The sequence below is a fragment of the Castanea sativa genome, chromosome 12 (assembly GCF_040712315.1).
Source record: "Castanea sativa cultivar Marrone di Chiusa Pesio chromosome 12, ASM4071231v1".
NCBI classification, from domain to species: domain Eukaryota; kingdom Viridiplantae; phylum Streptophyta; class Magnoliopsida; order Fagales; family Fagaceae; genus Castanea; species Castanea sativa.
In genome coordinates, this window is record NC_134024.1 from 18,209,132 (window position 1) to 18,224,392 (window position 15,261).

The following is a 15,261-nucleotide window of genomic DNA, read 5'->3' on the forward strand; positions in this document are numbered from 1 at the left end:
AAAATCGGAATTTTGAAATTTGTAAACAACTATTCCAGCGGGATTGGATAAGGTTCGCCACGTAATGGAGTAGTTTTAAGAGGGTGAATTGACGGAAATGGCCATGCGGTTGTTGGAAAATAACGGAAACAGAGAGAATCTGGTAGTAGTAGTGCGAGATAACGCTGTTTTTGGGTGAATAGTGCGCGGGCATGTGAGATTCTGATTTGGTGGAGCCCCATGTGATGTGATTGATAGTGATGCATACTTTGGATGCCTTTACGCATGTAAATGTTGTCGTTTTTAAAAAGCAATGCACAACAAAGTCCACACCAAAGTGACTTTTCCACCGTTCTAACGGAAAAAATGGAAAAAGGAAAAGATAAAGAAACAATACAGCAAAACAAAGTGGCTTTTCCCCTATCTAAGGAGAAAAACAAGGAAAAAAGAACTAAGCTCGTTAGAAAGGGAAAATTATTTTTTGTATAAGGGCAATATTTGATAAATAGTCTAATTTTAAGAATAATTGAAAAAAAAAAAATCAAGTCAAAATTATTTAGTTATGTAGTTTCTTTTTGAAACTCGAGTTTGCCAAACTCAAGCTCTAAGAGTATCCATATTAGTGAATGCAAAATCATGTAAAATAGAAAAAATAAACCACTCTTACGCATTTTGTCTCAAAAATACTTCACATCAGTGCTTTTAAAAGGGTGTAAAAATGTGTATATCCCTACACGAGCTATAGTAACCATGTAAATATACATGGTTACTATAGCTCATCCATTTATTATTTTATTAATATCACGTTCAGACCTTTTTTTTTTTTTCTCTCTCTCTTCTCCATACTCTACAAACTCACTTCTCTCCTCATCTTCTTCTTTTTCCTCAAATGCACACAAACACACCCACACACAAACACATCCACACATACAAATCAACACAGAGATACAATTGCTCAAAAAAAAAAAAAAAACACAGAGATACACAAACACAGAACGGTGCTTGATCGGTGCTTGTGGAACAATCGGTGCTTGATTGGATTGGAGCTCGTGAGTCTTGCCTGTGGATCGGAGCTCGTGGATCGAAGCTAGGGAGAGTTTATCGAGAGGGAGAGTTGATCTGAAAAATGGGTAGAGATGGGTAGAGAGATGGGTATAGAGAGAGAGCAACAAATCAGAAAAAATGGGTAGAGAGAGAGATAGAGAGAGCGCGTATGTATATCCGGGTAGTTGAGAGAAATAATAAAAAAATTGAGGAAATTGATTATTTAGTTAAAAGAGGTTAGATGAACTGATGTGGGTGTTTTGTAAAAATGGATGTGTAAAATAAAGGAACTGATGTGGTTGCTCTAAGCATTATGGTAATCTATTCAAACATAATGTTTGGAACTCGAGTTTTAGAAAGATGCTACATAATTGAATAAATTTGGTTAGATGCTATTTAGCAATTTTTTCCTAAAATTATGTCATTTTGCAAAATTTTCCTTATTTACAAGATTCTCTGGCAAAAATTGGAAAATAACATCAATCTCTAAACAATTTCATTAGTTAGCAACGATTTTAAACTATTTAGGAAACTAACAACTCAAGTTTAAGAGACTCAATTTCTGTGTTTGAAATCGACCCTCTAAGGATCGATTTTCTTAAAGTAAATTCTGAGTTCCCTAAAGCAAAAATTCTTCAACAAACCAACCTAGAGAAGAAAAACATCATCAAATCGAAACCTAGAGAAGAAAAAACACCATCAAATCAATTTCCTTAAAGCAAAATTCCGAGTTCCCTAAAGCAAAATTTCTTCAACAAACCCAGAGAAGAAAAAAAATCATCTAACAACGAAAATTCATCAAACCAAAGACCCAAAGAAGAAAAGCCTTTGCTTGGAGCTTTGCCGCTGCTGCCTCCAACCTTTGTCATTGCTCTTGGGATAGGGAGATCTAGGTTCGTGGGGGTTCTTCTTCGTAGTTTTCTAATTTGGGTTTTCTGATTTGTTGTTTATGTATTTCTGATTTATTGTTTGTGATTTGGGTTTTCTGATTTGTTCTTCATGGTTTTCTGATTTGAAATCTCTTTATGGAACTCGAGTCTTTAAGACTCAAGTTCCACCTATTGAAATTGAGTCTCTAAAACTCGATTTACTACACCAAAATCGAGTCCCTTAAGCTCGAGATGTTAGTTTTCTAAATAGTTTGGAAACTGATGATGCAAGGAAAATTGGTAGGCTAGATGTTTCGAGCTTTAAAGGGCTAGCGATTGATTGCAAGGCTTGAAAAAAGAAAATGTGATCAAAGGTGACCGGGGTAGATTGGCCAAGAACCTTCTGATGCCAAAGTTAGTTTCTTTCTTTTATTCTAGAATTCCAACTTTTTAGGAGTTGTTCAGAACTTACCTTCACTTGATGTGAATGAACGTTTATATAGTGTGGTTTTGGAGTGGTTACTTATCTCATAACTTTTCCTACGAATGAGGAGGTCAGGGGATTCGAGGTTAACTTCCACAACCACTATAGGAGTTAGAACATGTTATCTCCTATAACTATTGTGGAAGTTAAATCCTGCGAAAGAAGTTATAATGGTGAACCCAAATTCTGACACGTGGTCCGATTTAGTTCTTATACATTAATTTCTGGAAATTATTCCAAGTGTTAGGGCTCGTCCAAGGGTTTTCCTTATGGACGAGCTACATCTTTATGGACGACCGTCCTGACAAGGGAAGGCATTCTTGCCTTCTTGCTCTAGACGACCCTTATGGACGAGTTAGAGTTTGCCTATTTTTGCTCACCATCAGTTGCCCCCTTGTCCAAGGGTTGTCCAAGGCGTCATAGGATTTAATGTTGTCCTTGGATACATACCCTAATGTTGATCAATGAAAGCACCCCTCGTGTCATCATTTCTTTGGTTGACCTTATGTGGTCCAGTTTGTGCCACATGATTTTGTTGGGGGCTCGTTTTGTCGATTTATTTTTCAAAGGTAAATGCCACGTGGTGTCTTCTGATTGGTTGCGTCGTTTCAGATATCAAATTTCCTTGCCTATAAGTAGTGGAATTCCTCTCCTACCCTTCACATTTTTTTCAAATTTTCTCCCTTAACATTTGTTGTCCAGAGCCTTGTCTAGAAGTGTTTCCACGTCCTTAGTTTCCCTTCGTCTAGAGCCAGGTATCTTTTTCATACTCGTCTTTAGGTTTTAAGTTTTCTTCGAAATGTCTAAAATTGTCTTCTCTTCATGTAGTAATAATGTTGATAAGGAGATAGACAAGTATCATGATTCAAGTAGCTACAGTGGTTCTAGTAGTACTAGTAATAGTAGTAGTGGGGGAAACACCACGGATGAGGAATACACCTCTGGGGTTCTTGGGGTTCCTTTAGAAGTCTTTCAAGAACAACTTAGGACGAGGATAGCATCTAGGTTTGGGGTCGGTCCTTTGGTGCTCCCTCGTCCGCTCCTTTAGACGAGGTTGAGATAATATACAACTGTGCTGTGAGAGTCCACTCTAGGACGGACGAGAAGAAGCTAGCATCCCTTAGGAGTTAATACCAAATTCCAGATGTTTTGAACCCTAGGTTGGTTGTTCGTGGGTAGTGGTGTTGCCGGCCTCGTTTTGGTGTAGGTGTTTATAAGGCTTACTTTTTAGGAGGTCTTAGGTTGCCTCTTAATACTTTTGCTAAGGAATTACTCACTAGGCTAGGTTTAGGGTTGTGTCAGTTTAACCCTAATGCGTGGAGACTATTGTCTATATGCAAATTTTGTGGAGGGAGATGTTTGAAGGGGATCGTCCTCTCACTGTGAATGAGTTCCTTTATTGTTATAAACCCTCTAAAATTAACCAATCCCTTGGCTTTTATCAATTCACGGCCAGAGGGGAAGATTGTAAATTGATAAAATCTCTTGTCACATCAGATAGAAACTAGAAGACGAAGTTTTTCTTCGTCTCTGGTTTTTGGGCAGGACACCCTGTTGAGGTTGGCAGGGATCCATTTGCCCCATATATTGGAGAGTTAGGGAACCTTCGTCCTGAAGCTATGCTTATTATCATCATTTCATTGTTTTTATTATATATGTTATTTTATAGTTGTCTGATAATTTTTTGTTTCCTTTTTTCTTCAGGTGTTAGACGACTGTCCATGAGCAAGTTTTATCTTGGACGTATTCAGAAGGCTTGTCTACACCCTGAAAGGGATTTCCACTCTTTGGTTACTCTCTAACGTCTTGTAACCTGGGGACTTAGTCCTGAGCCATCTGCAGAAGCCTCTGCTCATGAGCTTGCTGTCCATAGACGTGAGCTTTTCTTTCTTTTCTCTCTCTTCTCTTTTTTTTTTGTTTTTTTTTAAAGAATGGCTTTGAAGTTGTCTTTTTCAGGCATGGCAACCATGAAGGAAAATAAGGGCAAGGAGGTGGTGGACGAGGTAACTAGGCAGGAGGCCCAATCTCAACCTCGTCCTGCCGTTGGGGACAAACGAAAAAATTTGTCAAAGGAAATTGACTTGGAAAACCTTCCAAGTTGTTGCAAGGAAAAGAGGGCAAATCATAAGTCATCCAAGCCCAAGGTTGTCAAGCTTGGCCTCCCTACTCGTAGCTCTCAACAACCGTCCGTCCAAGTCCACGATGTGGACTCGTCTATACCTATTGAGGTCACCCCGTCCAAGACCACTATGCCTACCTCGTCCTAGCCTTCTCAGAGGGTTCCCATGAACCTTCTTGAAAATAAGGATTTAGCTTGGGAGAGGTTTGAGAAGGCTGTGACTAGAGAAGACGTGACTGCGTGCTATGACATATCCTTGAAAGAATTTGAGCATTTTGCAGTTCATGATCTTTTCAAGGTATGTAATTTTTTTACCTCGTCTTGTCATAGTAATATACGCACATATATTTTGCTAATAGAATCTCTAATCACTTGTTGCAGGTAATGTCTAAGTTCATTACTGCGTCCAGGTAGGCCACGGAGTTGAACAGGATGAGGGACTTGCTTGAGACGAGGGTCCCGAAAGTCAAGGATGACTGCAAGGGGTAGGCTGAGGTGGCAGTCAAGGCTAAAGACGAGGCCAAGGAATCGCAGAACCTTGTCGAAGAGCTCAGAGCTGACATTGTTAAGAAGGATACTCGTCTTGACTACCTTCAAAAAAGGAATGACGAGCTGAGTGCCCTTCTTGACAAAGTTAAAGAAGACACTGTAGCGGAGTTTAGAGCTTCTAAGCAGTTCACTAATCTATTGGATACCAACTACGCAGCTGGCTTTGAAGACTTTCGCATGGACATTATGGAGAACTTCCCTAAAGTTGACTTTAGCTCCATTAAGCTCAACCTTGGTGCTGCAAGCTCCCTACTACAGACGAGCTCTGAAGATGTTAATGTTGAAGATGACGCCACCACTCAGCCTGCCCAGGATGAGCCTAATGATGGAAACGACCCTCAGTGAAAAGTGTTTGAAAAATTATATTGTCATTTTTCTTTTGTCTTTGTTTTATGTATGAGGTCCGCTGTTTTGGACCATTCAAATTTATTTAAGTACATTTGTCTCGTCTGTGATTTTTATAACGAGCTTTCCTTTAACTCATAAGGGTTTTTGGACGGTGGTCGTCTACCCTTTTTTAAACTTCATGAACAAATGTTTACTTTCATTGCTTTACTTTTTTTGAACATGTTGTTTCTTGGACGAGTTTATCTTTTGTTTACACCATCCATGTTATATTGGTTTCTCAATGGTCTGTCCACTCGTGGTGTTGTGCTCGTCTATATTCAGGAATTCCTTCATATTCAACATGTTTGCCACTCCTTGAATTTTACAAGTACAACTCGTCTTATGTATGGTGTTGTGTTTACCAGCTTTATTAATCCAGAACTTAGCTAGCTTTTCCTTGTCCATAGGCTGGACATTTTATTCTCGTCTTTGAGTGCAAAACTTCTAGCATTTACTCGTCCATAGGTTGGACTGTTTTGTCTGGTTATATTTATCCATGGATTTCAAGCATTCTTATACGCATGTTTTTCCTCATCCGTATTCGGACGCATGCTTAAGGTTTTATCTCGTCCCTTGGATGATAGTGCATTCTCTCATCCATATAACAGATGAGCGTGCCTAAAGCTCATTTTTCTTAGTTTTACCCTTATTTCAAGGAAAGCTTGCAGTCATTATATCCCTGCGTCCAAGGATTTTTCTCGTCCGTCTTTGGCTTTAGCCTTCTTGTGGAAGAAATTATGAGAAATACATAATATAAAACATTTTCCACAAGGATGGCACATGCTTGGAAGCCAATGCCTTAGGGGATCAAAATACTTATACAGAGATTAAGTACATAACTCCATCCATCACAAACTTTTCTTTAGATTGTGCATAAGTTAGAGCCTAGTACACTTTTAGGGAATTAACACACGCTGTAGTAGTTATAAACATAGAGTAGTAAATATGGATAAAGACGAGGAAAACACTTTAACTTTGTCCATGGTGCCGCTCGTCTAGGATGACCCTTCATTGATAGTACCTTCTCAAATGCTCGACGTTCCAAGGGTGCTCCAGCTTCCGTCCATCTAAGGTTTCCAAGTAGTACGATCCTTGCCTTTTGCAATTATTGACCCTATAGGGTCCTTCTCAATTAGGTCCTAGTTTTCCATGAGCTGGGTTCTTGGTTGTCAAAGAGACCTTTTAAGCACGAGGTCCCCAATGTTGAAACGCCTGGGTTTCACCATCGCATCATATTGCCTAACCATAAGATTTTTGTACCTTACTGCCCTGTGTTCTGCGTCCATCCTTACCTTGTCTATCAGATCAAGGCTGAGACAAAGTTGCTCTTTATTATCCTCATCTTGATACTTCATCACCCTGTGATTTGCCATGTGCACTTCTGCAGGTATCGCTGCTTTAGTTCCATAGGCTAACTTGAACGGAGTTTCTCCTATGGGGGTCCTCACAGTTGTCTTATAAGGCCATAGAACACCTGGTAGCTTGTCTGGCCATAGTCCTTTTACCCCCTCAAGCCTGGTCTTGATGATCTTCAATAAGGATCGGTTTGCAATTTCTGCTTGTCCGTTCGCCTGTGGGTGGGAGGGTGAGGAATAATAATTCCTGATTCCAAGTTGCTCGCAAAAGTCCATGAAAGGTGTGTTGCCAACTGTCGTCCGTTGTTAAACATTAGTACCCTAGGTACCCTGAACTTGCATATGATGCTCTTCCAAACAAAGTTTTTGACGTTCTGCTGAGTAATTGTTGCTAAGGGTTCGGCTTCCACCTACTTAGTAAAGTAATCGATCACTACGACTAAAAATTTCATCTGTCTGGTTCCTAGTGGGAATGGACCTAAGATATCCAGTCCCCATTGCGCAAAGGGCCATGGGGCTATCATCAGGGTTAGATACTCTGACGATTGTCTAGGGACGTTACTGAATTACTGACACTGGTCACACACCTTGACATAAGCCTTAGCATCTGCTTGAATAGTTAGCCAATAGTAGCTTGCACGGAAGACTTTATGGACTAGTGATCTCGCTCCTGAGTAATTTCCGCATGCTCCTTCATGAACTTCCCTTAATACGTAGTTTGACTCATTTGGAGTTAGGCACCTTAAGCAAGGTTGAGAGAAGCCTCGTTTGTACAGCACTTTGTCTATGAGGACATACTTGGCAGCTCTGATCCTCAATTTCCTAGCCTCGTCTTTATCTTCTGGAAGCCTTCCATCTTTGAGATAAACTATTATTAGAGCCATCCAATTTTCTTCCCTTCCTATTTGCTGTATCTCTGGAAGATCTATGCTTGGCATGTATTGGACTTTGTCATACTCATCCATAACTCCTCCTATTGAAGTTGCTTTCGCCAAAGTATTTGCTTCCATGTTTTCCTCCCTCGGGAGTTGAATAAAACTGGTCTCTTTAAAGTTTTGGATGAGCCGCTTTATTTTGTTGAGCTACTTCTTCATTCAATCTTCCTTAGCTTCACACATTCCATTCACTTGATTGATAACCAACTGAGAGTCTCATTGGACGACTATTGACTCCGCCCTTAAGGATTTAGTCAATTCCAATCCTTTGAGAAGAGCTTCATATTCAGTTTCGTTGTTAGTGGTTTGGTATTGTAGACGGGCTACATATTCCAACTTATCTCCCTTTGGGGATTTGAGTATAACTCCAATCCCCCTTGCATATAAAATGGACGAGCCATCTACATTGATGACCCACCTTTGAGCCCTTTCCTCTCTGTCTAGCTCGTCCTAACTGGGAGTGAACTCCGCAATGAAATCTGCCAATGCTTGTACTTTTATCACACTTCTTGGTTGGTACTTGATATCAAATTCACTGAGCTTCACGACCCATTGGATTAGTCATCCTGCGGCTTCCAACTTGTTCATTGCCTTCTTTAGGGGATGATCTGTCAAGACGTTGATGACATGAGCCTGAAAATAATGTCTTAGCTTTCTAGAAGTTGTGACCAAAGCAAAGGCTAGCTTTTTCATCATTGGATATCGTCCTTCCGCTCCTTTTAGCGCCCGGCTCGTATAGTAAACTAGCTTTTGTATCCTCCCTTCTTCTTTAATCAACGCCGAGCTCACTGAATATGGGGACACCGCTAATTACAAATATAATTCTTCCCCCATATGGACGGGCTCAGCAGGGGTGTTGTGGTGAGGTAGGTCTTGAGGTCTTAGAAGGCCTTCTGACACTCGGCCGTCCATTCAAATGCCTTATTGAGAACTTTAAAGAACGGTAGACATTTTTCAATAGCTTTTGAGACGAACCTGTTAAGGGCGGCAACTCGTCCGGTGAGAGATTGGACTTCTTTGATATTTCTTGGTGGCTCCATATTCAGTATCACTTGGATTTTATCAGGATTTGCCTCAATTTCCCTATGTGAAACCATGAACCCAAGGAACTTACTTGACGAAACTTCGAAAGCACACTTGCTCGGATTCAACTTCATTTTATACCGCCTAAAAGTATCAAAGGTCTCTTGAAGGTCGTGTAGGTGCTTTTCCTCGTCCAAACTCTTTACCAGGATGTCATCTGCATAAACTTCTACATTCCGTCCGATCTGTGAATGAAACATATGGTTAACCAACCTTTGGTAAGTTGCCCCCGCGTTCTTCGAACCGAAGGGCATCACCTTGTAGCAAAACAAACCCTGGATAATAATGAAAGATGTCTTCTCTTCATCCATCTCGTCCATCCTAATTTGATTGTAGCCCAAAAAAACGTCCATGAAACTTAGCAATTTATGACCCGCAGTCGAGTCCACCAGCTGATCAATGCGTGACAAGGGATAGCTATCCTTGGGGCTGGCTTTGTTCAGATCAGTGAAGTCCACGCACATTCTCTACTTGCCATTAGCCTTCCTGACCATGACTACATTAGCCAACCAGTCCGAGTAATAGACTTCCCGGATAAAGTTTGCCGTGGTTAACTTTTGGACTTCCTCTTTAATGGCGTTGTCTTGCTTAGGGGCAAAACTTCTTTTCTTCTGACGCACAGTTGGACGAAGGATACACGTTTAGACGATGGGTAATGACACTTGAGTCGATACCTATCATGTCATCATGACTCCATGCGAACACATCAAGGCTATTTTTTAAAAACTGGACTAGGTCTTACTTCGTCTTCTTTTCCATGCTTGCCCTAACCCTAGTAATCTTTTCAGGGTTGCTCTCGTCTAAAGGAATGTCTTCCAGTACTTCCGTGGGCTTTACGGTAATCCTTCCCTCGTTTATACTCATTGTTTGTACGTGCTCATCCATAGCCAACATGGCTAGATAACACTCTCTTGCAGCTAATTGGTCTCCTTGTACTTGACCTACTCCATACTTAGTTGGGAACTTGACAGACAAATGGTAGGTAGATGTTACCACATTCCAACTATTTAAAGTCAGTCTTCCAATGATGGCATTGTATGATGATGAGCAGTCAACAACAAGGAAGTTTACCTCTTTGGTTATCTGTTGCGGATACGCTCCGACCACCACAAGTAATGCGATGGTACCCACGGGTTGCACTTTCATTCCTCCAAATCCTACCAAAGACAAGTTTACTAGACGGAGCTGATTTCGTCTAAGCCTCATTTGTTAGAAGGCGGGGTAATACAAGATGTCCATTGAACTCCTATTATCTACCAACACCCTTCTAGTTGTATAATCAACAATGAGTAAGGTAATGACGATTGCGTCATCATGTGGGTGGTGAACCGTTTTAGCATTCTCGTTCGTGAACGTAATGGCTTGCTCGTCAGCTCCCCTCGTCCTTAGAGATCGTCCAGACAGTTGGACGTTTTGCATCACCTTTAGGTATATCTTCCTTGACTTGGTAGATTAACCTGTCGAGGTTCCCCCTATAATAACTCTTATTTCTCCAAGCGGGGGTCGTGACGACTCTTCCACCTTTGCCTTCAATTTCTCGTCCTTGTGGTCTCGTCCAAGAAAATTTCTCAATTTTCCTTACCTGATGAGATTCTCTATCTGCTGCTTCAAATCAAAACACTCGCTCGTGTCATGCCCATAATCTCTATGGAAGCGGCAGTACTTGTTCCTATTACGCTTGTTGGGATCTCCTTTCATTTTCTCTGGCCAAGGATGGGTCATCCTTGATTTGCATAAGCACTTGCTCAAGTGGTGTATTCAAGGGCGTGTACTACTGATTCCTCACTGAAGAACCTGCTTTCTTGCTATCTCTGTCTTTTTTCTCTCCCACCCGAGCCTTCTTTGGACGAGGACTCTGCTCAGGATGGCGCAGGAGATCTACTTCCATGCGCTCTGCTCTCTTCCTCTTCTTGGCTATGATTGCATCCTCCGCATTCATGCAGTTTTAGGCTGAATGGACGAGTTCAGCCATGGTTTGTGGCTCTTGCTCGTAAAGCTTATAAATGAATAAATCAAAGTTAACTCCATTATGGAAGGTTGCCAATAATAACTTGTCATCCATCTCGTCCATCGTCAGGGCTATCCTGTTGAATCGGGTAATGAAGGATCGCAAGCTTTCATTTTCCCCTTGCTCTATGGTCAACAGGCTAGACGAGGAACACTTATGCCGTTGTCCTCCGATAAAATTGTTAACAAACAACTTACTCAATTCTTTGAATGAGCCCACAGTATTTGGAGGTATCTTGCTGAACCACACTTGCATTGGCCCCTTGAGGGTGGTAGGGAAAGCCCTACACATAATCTCGTCCGGAACCCCTTGGAGGTGCATGGTAGTCTTGAAGGTAGCGATATGATCACACGGGTCGCGCGTTCCATCATATGAATCTAAAGAAGGCATCTTGAACTTTGGAGGCAAGGGGTGGCAATTGATGAAAGCAGTGAAAGGGGAGCCTGTTCAATGAACCAAATCATCCACGGGGTTTTCCTTTCTCATATTCTCCCTCATCTCGTCCATAGCCTTCCTCATTTGGTCCATCTCTCTTTCCGAATGTGGAACCCTTCGCGAAGTGGTTCCCCTTGACTGGTTCTTGGGCTTAGCATTATCTCCTCTATCTTCTTGACTCTGGGCTTGTCCTCCCGCATGTCTTTCATGGTACTGCCTCCTTAGACCAATTTCCCTAGTCAACTCTTGGTTCTGACGGGTTAATTCCGCCATGGCGGCTGCCATGGACTGTATGTGTTGGACGGAGGGCGATTGAATGATAGGTGCTGACTGACGGTCGTGATGGGGATTACTAGAAGCATCCCTACTCTCTTGGTGGCCTGAGCTAATGGCCCTTGATCTTGTCTGAACCATATAGCCTTTTGTCGAAGAAAGAATGTTGCAAAACACAAAATTCCTTTTCCCATAGACGGCGCCAACTGATGATGCAAGGAAAATTGGTAGGCTGGATGCTTTGAGCTTCAAAAGGCAAGCGATTGATTGAAAGCCCTGAAAAAAGAAAACGTGATCAAAGGTGACCGGGGTAGACCAGCCAAGGAACCTTCGATGCCAAAGTTAGTTTCTTTCTTTATTCTAAAATTCCAACTTTTTAGGAGTTTCTCAAAACTTACCTTCACTTGATGTGAATGAATGTTTATATAATGTGGTCTTGGAGAGGTTACTTGTCTCATAACTTTTCCTACAAATGAAGAGGTCAGGGGATTTGAGGTTAACTTCCACAACAGCTATAGGAGTTAGAACATTTTGTCTCCTATAACTGTTGTGGAAGTTAAGTCCTACGAAAGAAGTTATAATGGTGAACCCAAATTCTGACACGTGGTCCAATTTAGTTCTTATACACTAATTTCTGGAAATTATTCCAAGTGTCAGGGCTCGTCTAGGGATTTCTGGAAATCAACAACCCACCTTTGTCTCTCTGAAATCACCGCCTCCCTCCCCTGCAAAAAGAAAAGTTTCTGAAGAAGAGGTCCTATCCTTTACCAAAAGACTCAAACACACCCTATATAATCCTAAACTAGTTTTTCACGACCCCATTACATCAACCCTCATCCCCCGTTCCAAGATTTAGTGTTTCATCGAAGAAGAAATTTCTAAACCCCAATTACCTTTCACCCCCAAGGTGCACGGTGAACCGCTGAAAGTGAAAGCACAGATCCAACATAGTCTTTGCAGTGATGTATCGGTTTCTCATTTGGATAACTCGAGTAATCTTCCTGACTTTAGGGCTGAGGAGGCGAGCCTTACCATGCCCCCATCGTCGCCATGAGGGCCCTCTGTTGGAACTGTCGAGGCATCTGCAATGCCTCGATAGTCCGAGCCTTAAAGACTCAAATAAGAGGCGAAAGGCCCGATATCATTTCCTCTGTGAAACCAAAGCAACTGATAGTAGAATGAAAGTTGTTATGGAGAAATTAAGGTTTTCGGAAAGAATAGTGATTGATGCAAAAGTAGCTGCTAGCGGCTTGACTATAATGTGGAAGTCTAACCGCACCATCAATATTTTGGAGTACAATAAAAATCTCATCGCCGTCAAAGTCTCGGACCCGGTGAGTGATTAGGTTTTAGTAGGTTTCTATGGTCCTTCTTATGCTCCCAAAAAAGCTAAAGCATGGATGAATCTTTCAGCTTTTCTACAATCTGTTCAATGCCCATGGGTCTGTTTTGGCGATTTTAATTACACTCTGTGCCAAAAAGACAGAAGAGGAGGGAGTACTAGTGCCCCCCCTGGCAACTAACCACCTAAGAGAGTTAATGTTTGATTTCAGTGCTGTTGATTTGGGGTTCTCAAGAAACAAATTCACGTAGGCTAAAGGTAAATGGGGTACTACAGCAGTAAAAAGGTGACTGGATAGAGGTATAGCTAGCATTGCCTGGAGATTGGCCTTCCCAAAGGCTTGTATATCGCACAGCGGTCTGCTTTAATCACACCCCACTCATTCTTGATACATGTCCTAAGGAGACTTTTGCACATAGACCCTTTCGGTTTGAAGCGGCATGGATCCGCGACCCCAGTTGTTTTTCAGTCATTGATAGTGCCTGGAATGAGCAAGTCAGGGGATCATATTTCACGAAATTGTGCAAAAAGCAAGAGGCAACCCGTAAAGCCCTCCGAAAGTGGAATAAGGAAGTCTTTGGGCTTAGCCAAATGAGAATCAACTTGCTCATTCACAGGATTTCTGAGGTTCAAAGAGCTGAGCCATCGGACTAGAATGGCAATACAAAGGCGGCACTTCAAGTAGAATTGAGAGAATGGTTGTTGCGTAGTGAGGTTTTATGGCGTTAGAAGTCAAGAGAATGCCATAACAACATTGATGCTATTAAAGGGGATGATGGAGGCTGGATCACAGACACTTGCCTAATAAGGCAACACTTTCAGGAGAAGTTCAAGAATCTTTTCACTGCTGAAGATGTAAACTTTCCGGACCAGCTGGAGGACTTGATTTCGGTAGTCATATCAGAAGAGGAGAACAAAGTGCTATGTAGGATTCCCACCCCTGAGGAAATCAAGTCAACTTTGTTTCACATGCCGAAGCTAAAGGCACCAGGGCGAATGGTTTCCCTGTTGCGTTCTACAAGAACTACTGGCCTATTGTGGGGGAGGATGTAATTGCAGCTGTCACTTCCTTCTTCACTGACGGATCAATGCCAAAAGAGGTAAACAGCTCTCTCATTGTCCTTATTCAAAAGGTTCCAAATCCATCCACTTTCAATAATTATAGGCCTATTAGTCTGTGTAATGTCATTTATAAGATTATTTCCAAGATTTTGGTGCTCAGAATTAGGCCTATTCTGTCGAGGTTCATCTCCCCATCCCAATCAGCCTTTATCCCCGGCCGTTGGATTGCTAAGAATCAAGTGATTGTATAAGAATTGATCCACAGCTTCAAAATTAGGAAGATAAAATCTAGGTAGATGGCTATTAAATTAAATCTCCAAAAGGCATATGATCGAGTAAACTGGGATTTTCTTCAGGCTGTTCTATGTAAAATGGGCTTCAATAGAACTTTCACTGGCTGGATTATGTCTTGTGTCTCCACGGTTTCCTTTGAGGTGCTTGTCAATGGGGGAAAATCGGACCAGCTCAAACCATCTAGAGGGCTTAGACTAGGCGATCCGTTATCGCCCTATCTCTTCATCATTGGGCAGGAAGTACTGTCTAGGCTCATTGAAAAAGAATTCGGGCTAAAAAATATCAGTGGAGTTAAAGCCAGTGTCTGTGCACCTCCCATCACCCATGTGATGTACGCGGACGACATCCTTCTTTTCTCCAAAGCTACAAGAAGCAACGCCTCTGCCATTATGAACTGCATCCAAAAGTACTGTATTTGGTCTGGCTAGAGCCTGAATAATTTGAAATCCGGGGTTTTCTTCTCTAAGCAAACGGACCGGAACAAGAGGAGAGCAATAAAGCATGTCCTACAGATGAAGAGCCTAAAGAAGGATGCTATTTATTTGGGGTCCCCTCTCTTCCTAACTAAAGCCCGAGCTAAAGATTTTAAATACCATGTCGAGAGAGTTAAGTCAAAGCTGGTGGGGTGGAGATCGAAGTAAGAGTTTGTCTTGGGCAGGGAGGTCGACCTTGATCAATTCCGTCGTTCAAGCCATTCCTAATTACACAATGTTTGCTTTTAGTATCCCTAACAGCATTTGCAACAAGCTAGACTCTCTCTCTCTCGCAGATTTTGGTGGAAGCCAAAAAATTCAGAAGGGCAATTCTTAGCCCTCAAGGCCTGGGATAATCTATGTAAACCTAAATGCAAAGGAGGCTTAGGGTTTTAAAAAAGCAAAGATGATGAACAATGCCCTTCTAGCAAAACTTGCATGGTTAGTTGCATCCAAAAGAGACAGCCTTTGCATCTCAATCCTAAGAGCTAAGTATAAGGTGAGGGATGACTGGCTTAGGAGAGAACCCGCCAAAGTGGCCTCACCAGTTTGGAAAGCCATTGAAGGTGT

At 41.8% G+C, this 15,261-nt stretch overlaps 1 protein-coding gene across 1 annotated transcript; it reads right to left on the reverse strand.

The window, feature by feature from the left end:
- Nucleotides 1-6,600: 6,600 nt before the first annotated feature.
- LOC142620287 (uncharacterized) lies at nucleotides 6,601-7,796 on the reverse strand. The gene is made up of 2 exons (XM_075793684.1): nucleotides 7,374-7,796; nucleotides 6,601-7,002 (listed from the first exon to the last, which is right to left on the reverse strand). Exons 1-2 carry the CDS (start codon nucleotides 7,794-7,796, stop codon nucleotides 6,601-6,603), a joined length of 825 nt encoding a protein of 274 aa, XP_075649799.1.
- Between the last annotated feature and the right edge of the window lie 7,465 nt (nucleotides 7,797-15,261).